Source organism: Bufo bufo, chromosome 6 (genome assembly GCF_905171765.1).
Source record: "Bufo bufo chromosome 6, aBufBuf1.1, whole genome shotgun sequence".
Taxonomy (NCBI): domain Eukaryota; kingdom Metazoa; phylum Chordata; class Amphibia; order Anura; family Bufonidae; genus Bufo; species Bufo bufo.
The window spans coordinates 194,454,176-194,469,131 of NC_053394.1; the positions used below are offsets into that span (position 1 = coordinate 194,454,176).

Consider the following 14,956-nt stretch of genomic DNA (forward strand, 5'->3'; position numbering starts at 1 on the left):
CAATGGTCTTGGGTCTAATGACAGCTAGATCCGCAACCTCTCCACACAAGAGAAAAACACAAATAGCTAGGATGGTGTCCTGCTGAGAATTATTTGTCAGCTCAAAAGCAGGATACACTACACCCTTTGTAAAGCAAGTCAGTCAGCTTTTAGTATGTTGCTTATTGGGGACAGAAGTCCAGTGACAATAGTAATAGCAGATATTGATGGTATAGTTCCCGATCACTGAGCTTTACTGGACAGAACAAGCACTCACTGAGCGTACTCTACAAGCTATTCCTCCCTCCAGTGTAAGCTACCTGAATAGGATCGTTGCAGAGGTATGGTGGTGCCTAATATCACCGCTAATCTTGTTACAGTCCCTAACCTGCCTAGCTCTACGTGTTTCGTGCGTTCCTTATATGAACTCCTTGGTAACAAACATACAATTAAAGGCAATATTGAATATTATATTAAAGGCAAGTGAGATCAACTGTAGTGGCGCATTGCAAGCGTGGCCTGCAAGCTAACCGGCGCTATTATGGCCATTAGGACTAAGACTGAAACCTTGTACAAAACTCTGATACCGTTAGCTGTTATAGTAGTTTGGCCTATACTCAATGCCCGAGTCTCCCCTGACAAGTTATTTAAACAGAAACATGTCACTTCGGGAGTGGGAGTATTGGTGACTACAATAGGGATACTGCCAGTTCCAGGGACAGGTATCCAGACAGGGTCGCCCCTTTCAGGGTGGGTGCTCTGTGTAGACAGGTAGGGCATTTCTAGCTGCCTTCCCCCTCATTTTAGGGTATCGATAGGGACATCTCTCTCCAGATACCTGTCTTCAACAATATCTCAACAGACACCAAGACCCTCTTTTCACTACGAGGCAATTCCTCAACATTGGATCTATTACACAGGTTCACTACAGGACTAGTAAGACCATTCCTTTATTATTACCAGACAATATTGATGAATGGGGGGGGTGGGGGGTGGGGGAGGTCAATTCAGATTTGCGGTATGCGGGAGTTGCAGCAGGCGGTCGGGAGGTGCCATCGGGTCCCCGTTCTGCTGTAATGGGGACCCGATGGCATGGAAGGCAGCACTAACCCTGGATCTCGCAGGCAAAAAGCTGCAGGGCTCCAGACTAAAAAAAATATCAAGGAGCCATTGGCTCCTAACCTGAAAAATTTAGGAGCCAAACAAAATTTTTTAGTCGCCAAACTTTAAATACATATAATTACGGTATAATAATAAAAAAATAAAAAAAACACACGTCTTACCTAGGGTTGTCACGATTTCAATACCATAAAAAAGTATTGCGATACTAGATACCACGTGAAAAAAAATAAACCACCAAAAAAGCCACGTGCATTCCAGATTTTATGGAACGTCTGGACCATAATAGAACAGTTCGATCCTAATTTTTGTTGGGACAAGGTGACTAAAAAAAAATTGTAAATTGCACGTTTCTCTCCCTTTCCTCCCCCCCCCCCCCCCCCCCCCCGTTATGGCATTCACCGCATAGGAGATATTTTAAAATATTTTAATAGTTCACACTTTTTCGGGCATGGCGATATAAAATATATAAACAATAAAAAAAATTACATACAGTACAGACCAAAAGTTTGGACACACCTTCTCATTCAAAGAGTTTTCTTTATTTTCATGACTATGAAGGCATCAAAACTATGAATTAACACATGTGGAATTATATACATAACAAACAAGTGTGAAACAACTGAAAATATGTCATATTCTAGGTTCGTCAAAGTAGCCACCTTTTGCTTTGATTACTGCTTTGCACACTCTTGGCATTCTCTTGATGAGCTTCAAGAGGTAGTCCCCTGAAATGGTTGTCACTTCACAGGTGTGCCCTGTCAGGTTTAATAAGTGGGATTTCTTGCCTTATAAATGAGGTTGGGACCATCAGTGGCGTTGAGGAGAAGTCAGGTGAATACACAGCTGATAGTCCTACTGAATAGACTGTTAGAATTTGTATTATGGCAAGAAAAAAGCAGCTAAGTAAAGAAAAACGAGTGGCCATCATTACTTTAAGAAATGAAGGTCAGTCAGTCAGCTGAAAAATTGGGAAAACTTTGAAAGTAAGGGCTATTTGACCATGAAGGAGAGTGATGGGGTGCTGCGCCAGATGACCTGGCCTCCACAGTCACCGGACCTGAACCCAATCGAGATGGTTTGGGGTGAGCTGGACCGCAGAGTGAAGGCAAAAGGGCCAACAAGTGCTAAGCATCTCTGGGAACTCCTTCAAGACTGTTGGAAGACCATTTCAGGGGACTACCTCTTGAAGCTCATCAAGAGAATGCCAAGAGTGTGCAAAGCAGTAATCAAAGCAAAAGGTGGCTACTTTGAAGAACCTAGAATATGACATATTTTCAGTTGTTTCACACTTGTTTGTTATGTATATAATTCCACATGTGTTAATTCATAGTTTTGATGCCTTCATAGTCATGAAAATAAAGAAAACTCTTTGAATGAGAAAGTGTGTCCAAACTTTTGGTCTGTACTGTATGTAAAATTGGGCAAGGGGGTGATTTAAACTTAATATTTTGGTGTTTGTTTTGTTAACCTTTTATTTAATACCCATTTACCTAGAACCATTGTCCTATTCACCCTGATAAAGCTCAATTAGGGTGAATAGGACTTCACACTCTCCCTGCTGCCCTGTGCTCACAGCAGCATGGATCTGACTATGGCAGCCAGGACTTCAATAGCGTCCTGGCTGCCATGGTAACCGATCGGAGCCCCAGGCTTACACTGCTGGGGCTCCGATCGGAAGCTGCCACCAATGATAATACTTTAGGGGGAGGCGGGGTTGGGGGCGCACTGCACCTCCTCCCAGTTGAGCCGAAAATCTGAACATACTGGAACCTAGGGGTGGGCGATATGGCCTAAAATCTATATTGCGATATAATTTTAAGCATGTGCGATATGCGATATATATTGCGATATATTGTTTTCTATATTTGGGGGGGCGTTTAAACTTTTTTTTACTTTTTATTTAATAACTATTAGTCTCCTTAAGGGCTAGAACCCTTGTCATATTCACCCTAATAGAGCTCTATTAGGGTGAATAGGACTTTACACTCTCCATGCTGCCCTGTGCTTTGTGCACTCAACAGCAGGGAGCTGATCCCCCTCCCCTAAATGGTGCCATCCACAGATCCCCCCCCCCCCTCACCTAAATGGTGCCATCCACAGATCCCCCCCCCCCTCACCTAAACGGTGCCATCCCCAGATCGCCCTAAACGGTGCCATCCCCAGATCCCCCTAAACGGTGCCATCCCCAGATCCCCCCCCCCTCCCCTAAACGGTGCCATCCCCAGATTCCCCTCTCCCCTAAACGGTGCCATCCCCAGATCCCCCCCTCCCCTAAACGGTGCCATCCCCAGATCCCCCCCCTCCCCTAAACGGTGCCATCCCCAGATCCCCCCCCTCCCCTAAACGGTGCCATCCCCAGATCCCCCCCTCCCCTAAACGGTGCCATCCCCAGATCCCCCCCCTCCCCTAAACTGTGCCATCCACAGATCATCCCCCCCTTCCCCTAAACGGTGCCATCCACAGATCATCCCCCCCTTCCCCTAAACGGTGCCATCCACAGATCATCCCCCCCTTCCCCTAAACGGTGCCATCCACAGATCATCCCCCCCCCTCCCCTAAACGGTGCCATCCACAGATCATCCCCCCCCTCCCCTAAACGGTGCCATCCACAGATCTCCCCCCCCCCGACGCTCACAGGAATACATTTAAAAACTAATCAGTAACTTTAACTTTATTCATTGGTGCTCTCTTTACTGTATACCTTACTAGGTCTTAGCTTCGGTAACAGCAGGCAGTGCGGGGGGCGGCGCTCACTCACTGACGTCACGCGCCTGCGCCGCCTAGTGGGAGGAGCAGGCGCGTGACGTCAGTGAGTGAGCGCCGCCCGCCCGCACTGCCTGCTGTTACCGGAGCTAAGACCTAGTAAGGTATACAGTAAAGAGATCACCAATTAATAAAGTTAAAGTTACTGATTAGTTTTTAAATGTTCTACTGTCAGCGGGGTGGCCCTGTATGTTCTAACCCCCAGGCAAACGTCCCTGTCACCATGGGAACGCCTGGGGGTTCGAATATACCATCGGATTTGAGTTTTCACGCGCTCACTGAGATCGTGAAAACTCAATGATTTACTGTCAGTCCCTCCCCTCCTCCTCTTGTCATTGGTGGTCAGCGGCAGCCGCGCACAGTGGGGAGGGAGGGACTCTCTCCTTCTCCACTGTGCCGGCTCAGAATCATATCGCGGTCCGGCGATATAGGCGATATGCTCAAAATCCATATCGTGGCACAAATTTATATCGCATATCGCCTATATCGCCCACCCCTACTGGAACCTATACCGGGAGAACGGAGCGGCACCCAGGGATAATAGTAAATGCAGGGAGATCCCTGGGCGCCGCTCTCCATGTCAGCATACTTAGTTTAGATTTTTTTTTGTGTAATGAAATTAAGCATAAACGATATTCATTGGTGGCGCAGTGGCCATAGCAGGGAGGGGGGGGGCTATCAGCCCATTGGTGGCAGCGGCAGCAGCAGTACAGAAGGGAGGGACTGCCTCCTTCTCCCCTGTGCTGTTGAGAAGAACATGGCACGCGCTGAGAGCAACGCGTGCCATGTCAGTAATGTGAAAGCGGCAGAGGTCTAGGCGTAAATGGCGACAAGACTACGAAATTTAGTCGCCATTTAGCAATTCTAGGTCGCATTTGCGATCATTTTGGTCGCCATCTGTAGTCCTGAGCTGTATGAGTAATACACACTATTACTCATACAGCCAATGCATTCCAATACAGAAGTATTGGAATGCATTGTAAAGGGGATTAGACCCCCAAAAATTTAAGTCACAAAGTGGGACAAAAAATAGTGAAAAAATAAAGTCCCCCCCCCCAAAAAAAATGAAAAGTTTCAAGTAAAAAAATAAAATTGGTAAAGAAAAAAAAAAGTAGACATTAGGTATCGCCGCGTCTGTATCGACCAGCTCTATAAATATATCACATGACCTAACCCCTCAGATGAACACCGTGAAAAATAAAAACGGTGCTAAATAAGCCATTTTTTTGTCACCTTACATCACAAAAAGTACCACAGCAAGCGACCAAAAAGGCGTATCCCCACCAAAATAGTACCAGTCACCTCATCCCGCAAAAAATGAGCCCCTACCTGAGACAATCGCCCAAAAAAATATATATATATATATATATATATGGCTCCGACTATGGAGACAAACATTTTTTTTTTGTTTTAACCACCTCAGCTCCCCTAGCTTAAACACCTTTAATGACCAGACTACTTTTTACAATTCTGCACTACACTACTTTCACCGTTTATTGCTCGGTCATACAACTTACCACCCAAATGAATTTTACCTCCTTTTCTTCTCACTAATAGAGCTTTCATTTGGTGGTATTTCATTGCTGCTGACATTTTTACTTTTTTTATTAATCGAAATTTTAACGAAATTTTTGCAAAAAAAATGACTTTTCACTTTCAGTTGTAAAATTTTTCAAATAAAATGACATCTATATATAAATTTTTCTCTAAATTTATTGTTCTACATGTCTTTGATAAAAAAAATGTTTAGGTAAAAAAAAATAAAAAAATGGTTTGGGTAAAAGTTATAGCGTTTACAAACTATTGTACAAAAATGTTAATTTCCTCTTTTTTAAGCAGCTCTGACTTTCTGAGCACCTGTCATGTTTCCTGAGGTTATACAATGCCCAGACAGTAGAAAAACCCCACAAAAAACCCCATTTCGGAAAGTAGACACCCTAAGGTATTTGCTGATGGGCATAGATGCGCAAAGGGGCCCAAATTCCTTTTAGGAGGGCATTTTTAGACATTTGGATTCCAGACTTCTTCTCACGCTTTAGGGCCCCTAAAATGCCAGGGCAGTATAAATACCCCACATGTGACCCCATTTTGGAAAGAAGACACCCCAAGGTATTCAATGAGGGGCATGGTGAGTTCATGGCAATTATTTTTTTTGCCACAAGTTAGCGGAAATTGATTTTTATTTTTTCTCACAAAGTCTCCCTTTCCGCTAACTTGGGACAAAAATTTCAATCTTTCATGGACTCAATATGCCCCTCAGCGAATACCTTGGGGTTAGGGGTGGGCGGTATAGGCGATATGCGATATAAATTTGGGCCACGATATGGATTTTCGCCATATCGCCGGACCGCGATATGATCGCGCTCTCTGCGCGCACTATTTTCTCCTGAGCCGGCCAACACAGTGGAGGGAGAAGGAGGGAGTCCCTCCCTCCGCACTGTGCGCGGCTGCCGCTGAACTCAATGAGGACAGAGTAGGAGGAGGAGGGGAGGGTCTGTGGCCACTGCGCTATCAATGAATGTGCCGGCCATATCCCACAGGGTCCCCCTCCTCCCCCCCTTCATTGGTGGCAGTGGGCAGTTCCGATCGGAGTCCCAGCAGTGTAATGCTGGTGCTCCGATCGGTTACCATGGCAGCGATGGTATGTTAGTGAGCAGCATTATACTCACGTGCGCTGTGGCCGTCGGGCTCTCCTTCTGTCTGTGCGGCGCATTGCTAATGCTTATAGCATTAGCAATGCGCCGCACAGACCTATGAGAAGAAGGAGCGACCGGCGGCCACGGCACACGTGAGGTGAGTATAATGCTGCTCACTAACATACCATCGCAGCCAGGACTTCAGTAGCGTCCTGGCTGCCATGGTAACCGATCGGAGCTCCAGCATTACACTGCTGGGACTCTGATCGGAACTGCCCACTGCCACCAATGATGGGGGGGGGGGACCCTGTGGCCACTGCCACCAATGATTAATACTGGGGAGGGGTGGGTGGGTTTGAGTTACCATAGGGGGCAGATCAGAGGCTGGGTGGGGGCAGATCAGAGGCTGGGTGGGGGCAGATCAGAGGCTGGGTGGGGGCAGATCAGAGGCTGGGTGGGGGCAGATCAGAGGCTGGGGGGGGGCAGATCAGAGGCTGGGTGGGGGCAGATCAGAGGCTGGGTGGGGGCAGATCAGAGGCTGGGTGGGGGCAGATCAGAGGCTGGGTGGGGGCAGATCAGAGGCTGGGTGGGGGCAGATCAGAGGCTGGGTGGGGGCAGATCAGAGGCTGGGTGGGGGCAGATCAGAGGCTGGGTGGGGGCAGATCAGAGGCTGGGGGGGGCAGATCAGAGGCTGGGGGGGGCAGATCAGAGGCTGGGGGGGGGCAGATCAGAGGCTGGGGGGGGGCAGATCAGAGGCTGGGGGGGGCAGATCAGAGGCTGGGGGGGGCAGATCAGAGGCTGGGGGGGGCAGATCAGAGGCTGGGGGGGGCAGATCAGAGGCTGGGGGGGCACATGAGTGGCTGCCATGGTCAGCTCCCTGCTGTTGTGTGCACAGGGCAGCAGGGAGAGTGTCAAGTCCTATTCACCCTAATAGAGCTCTATTAGGGTGAATATGACAAGGGTTCTAGCCCTTAAGGAGGCGAATAGTTATTTTAAATAAAAAGAAAAAAAAAAAAAAAGTTTAAACACCCCCCCCCCAATATAGAAAACAATATATCGCAATATATATCGCACATGCTTAAAATTATATCGCAATATAAATTTTAGGCCATAAAATTCATCCTACTTGGGGTGTCTTCTTTCCAAAATGGGGTCATTTGTGGGGTGTTTGTACTGCCCTGGCATTTGAGGGTCTCCGCAATTACGGTATAAAAAAAAACAAAAAAAACCACACGTCTTACCTAGGGTTGTCACGATACCGAAATTTTTACTCGATTTCGAAACCATAGATAAGTATTGCAATACTAGATACCACGTGAAAATAAAAACCACCAAAAAAGCCGCATGCATTCCAGATTTTATGGAACGTCTGGACCATAATAGAACAGTCCGAACCTAATTTTTGTTGGGTGATGGTGACTAAAAAATGGCAAATTGCACTTTTTTTTTTCTCTGTTACGGCGTTCACCGCATAGGAGATATTTTTTTATATTTTAATAGTTTACACTTTTTCGGGCATGGCGATATGTAAATTTTTTTTTATTTGTTTATATATTTTATATGTAAAATTGGGCAAGGGGGTGATTTAAACTTAATATTTTGGTGTTTGTTTTTTAACCTTTTTTGCTCAATACAAACTCAGGCTGCCGGGCGGCGGTGATCGGAACTATACATGACGTACCGCTATGTCAAGTGTCCTTAAGTACCAGGACAACATTCCGTACCGGTAAGTCATGTGTCCGGAAGAGGTTAAAAAGTGGGTTTTGGAAATTTTCCAAAAAATTTCAAGATTTGCTTCCAAACTTCTAAACCTTCTAACGTCCCCAAAAAATAAAATGTCATTTTCAAAATGATCCAAACATGAAGTAGACATATCAGGAATGTAAAGTAATTCCTATTTTTGGAGGTATTACTATTATAAAAGTAGAGAAATTTAAATTTGCTAATTTTTCAATTTTTTTTGTAAATTTGGTGGTTTTTTTTACCATTTTTACCACTGTCATGAAATACGATATGTGACGAGAAAATCTCAGATTGGCCTGTATAAGTAAAAGCGTTTTAAAGTTATTACCACGTAAAGTGACATGTCAGATTTGCAAAAAAAGGCCTGGGCAGGAAGGTGAAAACAGGCCTGGGGTTGAAGGGGTTAAATACCCTACTTCCATGATGTAGTAAACGTTACATTTTCCATAAATTTCACCCAAAAGCCAAATATCCCTAACTTTTTGTGAGTAGTGTATGGGACAGAGCTTTGTATGGCAGACAAGGTTAATACTTATGAGTTTGGTGCTTCTTCTACAGAGCCAAGGATATGCTGGAAGTTGTAGTTCTCTCCTCTGATATTCTTTAACAGTCTGTACAATCTGTTATTTGTAATTCACTTCTCTGATAGCCATTTATAATGTGGGAGTAGTATATCCTAAAATAACAGAACCAAAAGCCGAAACATCTAGCCCAGGCATGCTCAATCTGCAGCCCTGCAGCTGTTGCAAAACTACAACTTCCAGCATGCTCTAATAGCTGAAGGCTATCCAGGTATGCTGGGAGTTGTAGTTTTGCAATAGCTGGAGGGCCACAGGCTGGGAATCCCTGGTCTAGCCTAAAGGCATGCATCCGCCTCAGTCGCAACTAGGGTGGCCAGATGCCAGTGGTCCGATAATCAGTACTATACAGGAGTTCTATAACTAGTACTGTATATAATTCCTGGACAATAGCAATCTCTTTGAGGCAGCAAGGAAAGGAGTTAAATATTTCAAGCATGCCTCAAGTTTGGTGAGTAAAATATCATTTATCTATTGTAGATTTCTAGTTTAACCACTTCAGCCCCCCTGACTTAAACACCCTTAATGACCAGGCCACTTTTTACACTTCTGACCTACCCTAATTTCACCGTTTATTGCTCGGTCATGCAACTTACCACCCAAATGAATTTTACCTCCTTTTCTTCTCACTAATAGAGATTTCATTTGGTGGTATTTCATTGCTGCTGACATTTTTACTTTTTTTGTTATCAAAATTTAACGATTTTTTTGCAATAAAAATGACATTTTTCACTTTCAGTTGTAAAATTTTGCAAAAAAAAACACGACATCCATATATAAATTTTTCTCTAAATTTATTGTTCTACATGTCTTTGATAAAAAAAAATGTTTGGGTAAAAAAAAAAAAATGGTTTGGGTAAAAGTTATAGCGCTACAAAAATGAGAATTTCCGCTTTTTGAAGCAGCTCTGACTTTCTGAGCACCTGTCATGTTTCCTGAGGTTCTACAATGGCCAGACAGTACAAACACCCCACAAATGACCCCATTTCGGAAAGTAGACACCCTAAGGTATTCGCTGATGGGCATAGTAAGTTCATAGAACTTTTTATTTTTTGTCACAAGTTAGCGGAAAATGATTTATTTATTTTTTCTTACAAAGTCTCATATTCCACTAACTTGTGACAAAAAATAAAAACCTCCATGAACTCACTATGCCCATCACGAAATACCTTGGGGTGTCTTCTTTCCAAAATGGGGTCACTTGTGTGGTAGTTATACTGCCCTGGCATTCTAGGGGCCCTAATGTGTGGTAAGTAGTTTGAAATCAAAATCTGTAAAAAATGGCCGGTGAAATCCGAATGGTGCTCTTTGGAATGTGGGCCCCTTTGCCCACCTAGGCTGCAAAAAAGTGTCACACATGTGGTATCTCCGTACTCAGGAGAAGTTGGGCAATGTGTTTTGGGGTGTCATTTTACATATACCCATGCTGGGTGAGAAATATCTTGGTCAAATGCCAACTTTGTATAAAAAAAAAAATGGGAAAAGTTGTCTTTTGCCAAGATATTTCTCTCACCCAGCATGGGTATATGTAAAATGACACCCCAAAACACATTGCCCAACTTCTCCTGAGTACGGAGATACCACATGTGAGACACTTTTTTGCAGCCTAGGTGGGCAAAGGGGCCCACATTCCAATAAGCACCTTTCAGATTTCACCGGCCTTTTTTTTACAGATTTTGATTTCAAACTACTTACCACACATGGAAAGAACACACCCCAAGGTATTCCGTGAGGGGCATGGCGAGTTCCTAGAATTTTTTATTTTTTTGTCACAAGTTAGCGGAAAATGATGATTTTTTCTTTGTTTTTTTCTTACAAAGTCTCATATTCCACTAACTTGTGACAAAAAAAAAAAACTTCCATGAACTCACTATGCCCATCACGAAATACCTTGGGGTGTCTTCTTTCCAAAATGGGGTCACTTGTGGGGTAGTTAGTTATACTGCCCTGGCATTTTAGGGGCCCAAATGCATGCAAAGTAGTTTGAAATCAAAATCTGTAAAAAATGGCCGGTGAAATCCGAAAGGTGCTCTTTGGAATGTGGGCCCCTTTGCCCACCTAGGCTGCAAAAAAGTGTCACACATGTGGTATCTCCGTACTCAGGAGAAGTTGGGCAATGTGTTTTGGGGTGTCATTTTACATATACCCATGCTGGGTGAGATAAATATCTCGGTCAAATGCCAACTTTGTATAAAAAAAATGGGAAAAGTTGTCTTTTGCCAAGATATTTCTCTCACCCAGCATGGGTATATGTAAAAAGACACCCCAAAACACATTGCTCAACTTCTCCTCAGTACGGGGACACCAGATGTGTGACACTTTTTTTTCAGCCTAGGTGGGCAAAGGGGCCCACATTCCAAAGAGCACCTTTCAGATTTCACCGGCCATTTTTTTTTTTTTTTACAGATTCTGATCTCAAACCACTTCTCACGCATTCGGCCCCTAAAATGCCAGGGCAGTCTAACTACCCCACAAGTGACCCCATTTTGGAAAGAAGACACCCCCAGGTATTTCGTGATGGGCATAGTGAGTTCATGGAAGTTTTTATTTTTTGCCACAAGTTAGCGGAAAATAGTGATTTTTTTTTTTTTTTCTTACAAAGTCTCATATTCCACTGAGACTTTGAAAGAAAAAAAAAAAAGAAAAAAAATCATCATTTTCCGCCAACTTGTGACAAAAAATAAAAAATTCTAGGAACTCGCCATGCCCCTCACGGAATACCTTGGGGTGTCTTCTTTCCAAAATGGGGTCACTTGTGGGGTAGTTATACTGCCCTGGCATTCTAGGGGCCCTAATGTGTGGTAAGTAGGTAAATGACCTCTGAAATCCAAAAGGTGCTCTTTGGAATGTGGGCCCCTTTGCCCACCTAGGCTGCAAAAAAGTGTCACACATGTGGTATCGCCGTATTCAGGAGAAGTTGGGCAATGTGTTTTGGGGTGTCTTTTTAAATATACCCATGCTGGGTGAGAAATATCTCGGCAAAAGACAACAACTTTTCCCATTTTTTATACAAAGTTGGCATTTGACCAAGATATTTATCTCACCCAGCATAAGTATATGTAAAATGACACCCCAAAACACATTGCCCAACTTCTCCTGAGTACGGCGATACCAGATGTGACACTTTTTTGCAGCCTAGATGCGCAAAGGGGCCCACATTCCTTTTATGAGGGCATTTTTAGACATTTGGATGCCAGACTTCTTCTCACGCTTTAGGGCCCCTAAAATGCCAGGGCAGTATAAATACCCCACATGTGACCCTATTTTGGAAAGAAGACACCCCAAGGTATTTAATGAGGGGCATGGCGAGTTCATAGAAATTTTTTTTTTTTGGCACAAGTTAGCTGGAAATTGATTTATTTATTTTTTTCTCACAAAGTCTCCCTTTCCGCTAACTTGAGACACAAATTTCAATCTTTCATGGACTCAATATGCCCCTCAGCCAATACCTTGGGGTGTCTTCTTTCCGAAATGGGGTCACATGTGGGGTATTTATACTGCCCTGGCATTCTAGGGGACCTAAAGCGTGAGAAGAAGTCTGGAATATAAATGTCTAAAAAATTTTACGCATTTGGATTCCGTGAGGGGTATGGTGAGTTCATGTGAGATTTTATTTTTGACACAAGTTAGTGGAATATGAGTCTTTGTAAGAAAAAAAAATATAATTTCCACTAACTTGGGTCAAAAAAAATTCTGAATGGAGCCTTACAGGGGGGTGATCAGGGAGTCTATATGGTGTGATCACCCCCCTGTCATTGATCACCCCCCTGTCAGGCTCCATTCAGATGTCCGTATGTGTTTTGCGGATCCGATCCATGTATCCGTGGATCCGTAAAAAACATACGGACATCTGAATGCAGCCTGACAGGGGGGTGATCAATGACAGGGGGGTGATCAATGACAGGGGGGTGATCAATGAGTCTATATGGGGTGATCACCCCCCTGTCATTGATCACCCCCCTATAAGGCTCCATTCAGATGTCCGTATGTGTTTTGCGGATCCGATCCATGTATCCGTGGATCCGTAAAAAACATACGGACATCTTAATGCAGCCTTACAGGGGGGTGATCAATGACAGGGGGGTGATCAATGTGTCTATATGGGGTGATCACCCCCCTGTCATTGATCACCCCCCTATAAGGCTCCATTCAGATGTCCGTATGTGTTTTGCGGATCCGATCCATGTATCCGTGGATCCGTAAAAAACATACGGACATCTTAATGCAGCCTTACAGGGGGGTGATCAGGGAGTCTATATGGGGTGATCACCCCCTGTCATTGATCACCCCCCTGTAAGGCTCCATTCAGACGTCCGTATGTGTTTTGCGGATCCGATCCATGTATCAGTGGATCCGTAAAAATCATACGGACGTCTGAATGGAGCCTTACAGGGGGGTGATCAATGACAGGGGGGTGATCAATGACAGGGGGGTGATCAGGGAGTCTATATGGGGTGATCAGGGGTGAATAAGGGGTTAATAAGTGACGGGGGGGGGGGGGTGTAGTGTAGTGTGGTGCTTGGTGCTACTTATTACTGAGCTACCTGTGTCCCCTGGTGGTCGATCCAAACAAAAGGGACCACCAGAGGACCAGGTAGCAGGTATATTAGACGCGGTTATCAAAACAGCGTCTAATATACCTGTTAGGGGTTAAAAAAAATCACATCTCCAGTCTGCCAGCGAACGATCGCCGCTGGCAGACTGGAGATCCACTCGCTTACCTTCCGATCCTGTGCGCGCGCGTTCACAGGAAATCTCGCGAGATGACGCATATATGCGTGACTTTACGCAGGGCTGCCACCTCCGGAACACGATCCTGCGTTAGGCGGTCCGGAGGTGGTTAATGTGTCTAACGTTGCAATATCTACATCTCTATCTATATCTATCTAGACAAAGGCCTCATTGAGTAGGCTGAAACGTTGCTGGGAATAAAGTTTTGGGGTAGTCACCCTGTCACCAAAAGCTGGAAGTGCTGCCTCGTCATTTGTTAAGTATATATCTATCTACATATACGCACTGGTTTTCATTCTGCATATTTTAGCATCGTGCCCCACTATCCACAGTTATGAAAGTAGCCACCACTGCAGTAAAAAAGATGAGCTCAGCAATGGACTGGACAAGAACACAGCACAGAAAGCTGCAGGGAACAAAATGAGCACATACAGATTCTTCTATCACATTTTCAGAGGTTGCCTGACTATTTCACTCAGAAACGCATTGAGATGTGAATGCACATAATGCTCTCATGCGCACGCAGCTGCCGTGCACTACACGACAAAATTATTAAAAAAATAAAATAAAACAATTAGCACAAATTAAATGACTGTCCATCCAGACCAAAGAGGTGTCACTGGAGGATGCACTGAAACGGTAACCAAAGACGATACAAGCCGAGAACACATGGGCTGTTTTCAGAGACACACTGAGAGAACGAGCGCAATAAAGTAACTTACTGAAGCATGTGAGGGACATGTTGCTGAGCCTCTTGGCAGATTCTATGCTCCTTACTGCGTTAATCTCCTGCTGCCCGCCCCGGGTTGAAAACCACTTTTCTTAAAACGCCAAAAAGACCAGAAAAACGTGCCGCCAACTAACAAAAAGCGAACGTTATCGTCTTCCGCTTACGCACTTCCGGTTAATGGTTTTTCATTGTAAATCGCAATGAAAAAGCGCCACGCCACTTCCGGTGGGGAGGGGGAAGGGAAAGGTTACTCGGACATTAATAGAGGCGGGTTGGAAATATGCTGTGTGGCAGAAGGAATCTAGTCATACATTTTAGAGTAGTCACTGTATCCAATCCTTCTGCAAGTTTCCTATTCAGGTCACTTGTATTTTTTTTATAAATTTTGAGGACTTATTGGCAGTAATTAAAAAAAAGTTGCAGTGAGCTGTTTTAAAAGTAAAAAAGTTGAAAGCAATATTAAAATAGAAATTACAGGTGCAAAAATGGTCATTAAAGTGGGTACTAAAAATGGGTTAAACGTATTTGGGCCAGTGATCTCGCACTGCGAACATACAGGAGGTGGTGTCCCTCCTCATATGCAGTTGATTTTAGCCTGGCCTGAACACTTTCTGGGCACAAGAACCGGTATCAAAGTGGGCAGATGGACGTATTTCACAGATTTGAATAAGTTA

The 14,956-nt window shown here is 44.4% G+C and overlaps 1 protein-coding gene across 1 annotated transcript in view; it reads right to left on the reverse strand.

Moving 5' to 3' along the window:
* The window catches only part of PRPF19 (pre-mRNA processing factor 19), a 297,502-nt gene extending 283,043 nt beyond the window's left edge, over nt 1–14,459 (reverse strand). Inside the window, exon 1 of the mRNA XM_040436035.1 lies at nt 14,275–14,459. Within this exon, the coding sequence (XP_040291969.1) occupies nt 14,275–14,293 (19 nt within the window). The 5' untranslated portion in view covers nt 14,294–14,459. The remainder of the gene's footprint in view (nt 1–14,274) is intronic.
* Between the last annotated feature and the right edge of the window lie 497 nt (nt 14,460–14,956).